The sequence below is a fragment of the Oratosquilla oratoria genome, chromosome 21 (genome assembly GCF_046742065.1).
Source record: "Oratosquilla oratoria isolate Oo_2021 chromosome 21, ASM4674206v1, whole genome shotgun sequence".
NCBI lineage: Eukaryota > Metazoa > Arthropoda > Malacostraca > Stomatopoda > Squillidae > Oratosquilla > Oratosquilla oratoria.
In genome coordinates, this window is record NC_134797.1 from 50,251,651 (window position 1) to 50,255,452 (window position 3,802).

Here is a 3,802-nt window from a genome sequence, read left to right on the forward strand (position 1 = left end):
CCCACCCTCCACAGCCTCTCCCCCCAACTCACCCTCCCTTCCTCGCTCTCCTTTTCCTCGCCGTAAATCCCACAAGGGCAGGGAGCCGGGGGACGAAACGAGGGGAGAGGGAACTCTGGCTGCCCAAGTGGCTGCCCTCCTTCCGTCCCTGATAGGCCCCGTCCTTGAATCGGCCCTATCACATTATCCGGCCTTTCAGGCCGCGCAAATCATAACGCACCCCTCTCCAGAGCAACCTCCTATTGAACCTACGGCTCTAGCCCCCCCTCCCACTCTCCCTCCTGGTCCTTCCCTCCGCCCCTCCGTGCCGGCGACAGGTATAGGACTAGAAGGCCCCTCTCCGGAGGAACCCCCCCATCAGACGTCCGTCGGGTTGGACGGGGTGGAGGACCACTACAGTTCTTCTTTACCTTATCCTCCTACCATGACGGACTCTTGAGTTCACCCCTTCTCATGGTGTGACCTTCCCCGGTCCTGGGAGTACTCGTTTGGAGAAGATCACAAGCTAGTGGCCTGGTCTCCCGACTACTCGCTACTGGAGGGCTGGAGGAGGAGAGATGACGTTATCCTAAAGTGGGCCAACGACGCGGAGGGGGCTAAGGTTCTATATAAGATTCGACCCCTCTCCGCCCCGGCCTCCACGCCCTCCAGGATTTCCACCTCTAACACTCTGGACGCATTAGGTGCTCTCCTGGAGAACCCTCGTTTAAACCCTGATGGGCATATGTTTGTCGACAGGTCGGGGGACTCACCGGCGGTAGCACTCTCCCCAAACGCCTGGTTCCCGCAGGAGAAAGGGGAGAAAGCCTTAGACATCCCTGCTCTCGAGCGGGCCCAAGACCAACCCAAGACGGTTCCTCCTCGACGGCATATCCCTTCATCATTCCCCGTCGTCCTGCCACCACCCTTCGCGCCGGAGGGCCTGCGCGATTGCTTGTGGCACTCGGGCAGGGACCCCGCCCTCCCCCATCAACTTAGTGAACCGAAGGCTAAGTTGCTGACGACGGAGGCCTCGACCAGACAAGACCTTGCCTCTACCATCTCGACCGTCACGGCAATGGCGATGATGAGGAACTGGCTGTCGACGCTCGCCACGAGCTTTGAGGACTTCCCGCGGGAAGAATTGAGGTGAGTGGGATATTTCAATCTATAGAGGGTCCAGACCTGTCCTGGCGAGAGACGCTCAGGTAGCGTCTTCACCCAGGACGGAGCCTCTTGACTAGCGCCCGAGGACGAGGTCGTTCGGAAACGACCTCGGCTTCGCATATGTTATACGTTCTACAATTGAGCGATGTGACTTTATTACACCCTCCGGGGATCGGGATCCTTCTCGCCCTACTAATTTGATTCGCGTGTTTTCTGTATGCAGAGACACCCTGGCGGCACTCTCTACCGTGGCAGAGGGTACAGCCAACATGGCGTCATCAGCCCTACCCCCAGCAGCGAGGGCCTTCACCGCGGCTCGTCTGGCAGCTCGTCAGTCTGCAGCGCGGTCGGCCCCGGAGATAGCTCGCCGGGGCGTGGTGAGAGCAGCTCCCCTTTCCCGTGGTCTGTTCGACCGGGAAGCGACAGACCGCGTCTTCGCTACGGTCCCGACCGTCATCCAGATCCAACAACCCTCCCAACCGGAGATTCCAGGACTTCCTTCGGAGACACGCGATAGTGACCATCTCCGCTAGCACAGTTCTGGACTTCCTGTCTTGGCTAGCTGACACCACCAACAGGGCACCGGAAGGCCGACCCAGGCCATGCCCCCCACGCCCACAACATCAGAGGCCTCGCGGCATCGCTGGCGTTTCTCCGCACCCACTCTGTGGAACGGGTGCAGGACCTCGGGGGCTGGGCATCAGCAACTTCCTTCAGGACACGGTATCTCTACCACTCGATCACCCCTGTCCCATGTGTCGCCATGGGAACGGCTCCACCCCTCTTCGCAAAAGAAGGGGGGGGGGGGCAAAGGGCGACCGAGGGGTAGGGGAAGGCCCAGGAACCGCTGAGCAAGATACAATATTCTACATAGAATTTATGCACTATGTGAATTGTACAATATTATTTTTATAAAAAATAAATAAATAAATGAATATATATATATATATATATTGATATTGATATCGATATAAGTAAAAAAAAAAAAAAAAAACAGGTCGAAATGGACATGACTTCTCCTATCCAACTTAAGCTAATCTATAGTCATGATGGTCAAGAACTTTACCATGTTGAAATTAATTTCAACGCTCACTGTGACTCAGGTCGAAATGACCATGACTTTTCCTATTCAACTTGAGCTAATCTACAGTCATGATGGTCGAGAATTTTACCATGTTAAAATTGATTTCGACGCTCACTGTGACTTAGGTCGAAATGACCATGACTTTTCCTATTCAACTTAAGCTAATCTGTAGTCATGATGGTCAAGAATTTTACCATGTTAACTAATTCAACGCCCACTGTGACTCAGGTCGACATGAACAGGACTTTTCCTATTCAACTTAATTTAATCTACAGTCATGATGGTCGAGAATTTTACCATGTTAAAATTAATTTCGACGCTCACTGTGACTTAGGTCGAAATGACCATGACTTTTCCTATTCAACTTAAGCTAATCTGTAGTCATGATGGTCAAGAATTTTACCATGTTAAACTAATTCAACGCCCACTGTGACTCAGGTCGACATGAACATGACTTTTCCTATTCAACTTAATTTAATCTACAGTCATGATGGTCGAGAATTTTACCATGTTAAAATTAATTTCGACGCTCACTGTGACTTAGGTCGAAATGACCATGACTTTTCCTATTCAACTTAAGCTAATCTGTAGTCATGATGGTCAAGAATTTTACCATGTTAAACTAATTCAACGCCCACTGTGACTCAGGTCAACATGAACATGACTTTTCCTATTCAACTTAATTTAATCTACAGTCATGATGGTCGAGAATTTTACCATGTTAAAATTAATTTCGACGCTCACTGTGACTTAGGTCGAAATGACCATGACTTTTCCTATTCAACATAAGCTAATCTGTAGTCATGATGGTCAAGAATTTTACCATGTTAAACTAATTCAACGCCCACTGTGACTCAGGTCAACATGAACATGACTTTTCCTATTCAACTTAATTTAATCTACAGTCATGATGGTCGAGAATTTTACCATGTTAAAATTAATTTCGACGCTCACTGTGACTTAGGTCGAAATGAACATGACTTTTCCTATTCAACTTAATTTAATCTACAGTCATGATGGTCCAGAATTTTACCATGTCAAAATTTATTTCAACGCTCACTGTGACTCAGTGATATCACGGTATGATGACGTCAGTGATAAATTGACGTCACCATGTAGTCCTATGACGTCAATTTGTGTCCCTGTGACGTCACGAGACGATCCTATGGCGCCATGATCAATCCGGTGACGTCACAGTATAATCACATGATGTCACTAGGTATTAAACATCTAGAAGTCCGCTTGTGGGTGACGAGACGTCACAAATTGCCATAGCACACTATTGGATGAAGACGCTCGCCACGGGCTTCGAGAACTTCCCGCGGGAAGACTTGGGGTGAGTTGGATACATACCGAGGGTCCAGGCCCGTCTTCGTGGGAGACGCTCAGGGAACGTCTTCACCCAGGACGAAGCCTCTTGACTAACGCCCACGGACGAGGTCGCTCGGAAACGAACTTGGCCTCGCATACTCCCTTTCGGTTTCTCGCTTACCCCGAGGATTTTCACGTAACTAGTGAGAGTGGTAGGCGTACGTTGGACGGAAGCAAGCGTCTCCACACTCATGTTCCTAG

The 3,802-nt window shown here is 50.2% G+C and overlaps 1 protein-coding gene across 1 annotated transcript; it reads left to right on the forward strand.

Moving 5' to 3' along the window:
- Positions 1-484: 484 nt before the first annotated feature.
- On the forward strand, positions 485-1,996 carry LOC143036639 (uncharacterized). Its single transcript, XM_076204198.1, has 2 exons — positions 485-1,128; positions 1,370-1,996. Exons 1-2 carry the CDS (start codon positions 725-727, stop codon positions 1,677-1,679), a joined length of 714 nt encoding a protein of 237 aa, XP_076060313.1. The 5' UTR covers positions 485-724; the 3' UTR covers positions 1,680-1,996.
- The last annotated feature ends 1,806 nt before the right edge of the window (positions 1,997-3,802 follow it).

Bases quoted from the DNA above. Each gene is read 5' to 3' on its own strand.
- LOC143036639 (XM_076204198.1), top strand. From the start codon at position 725: ATGTTTGTCGACAGGTCGGGGGACTCACCGGCGGTAGCACTCTCCCCA. The intron at 1,129-1,369 runs GTGAGTGGGATA...TTCTGTATGCAG, and splicing joins TTCCCGCGGGAAGAATTGAG to AGACACCCTGGCGGCACTCT.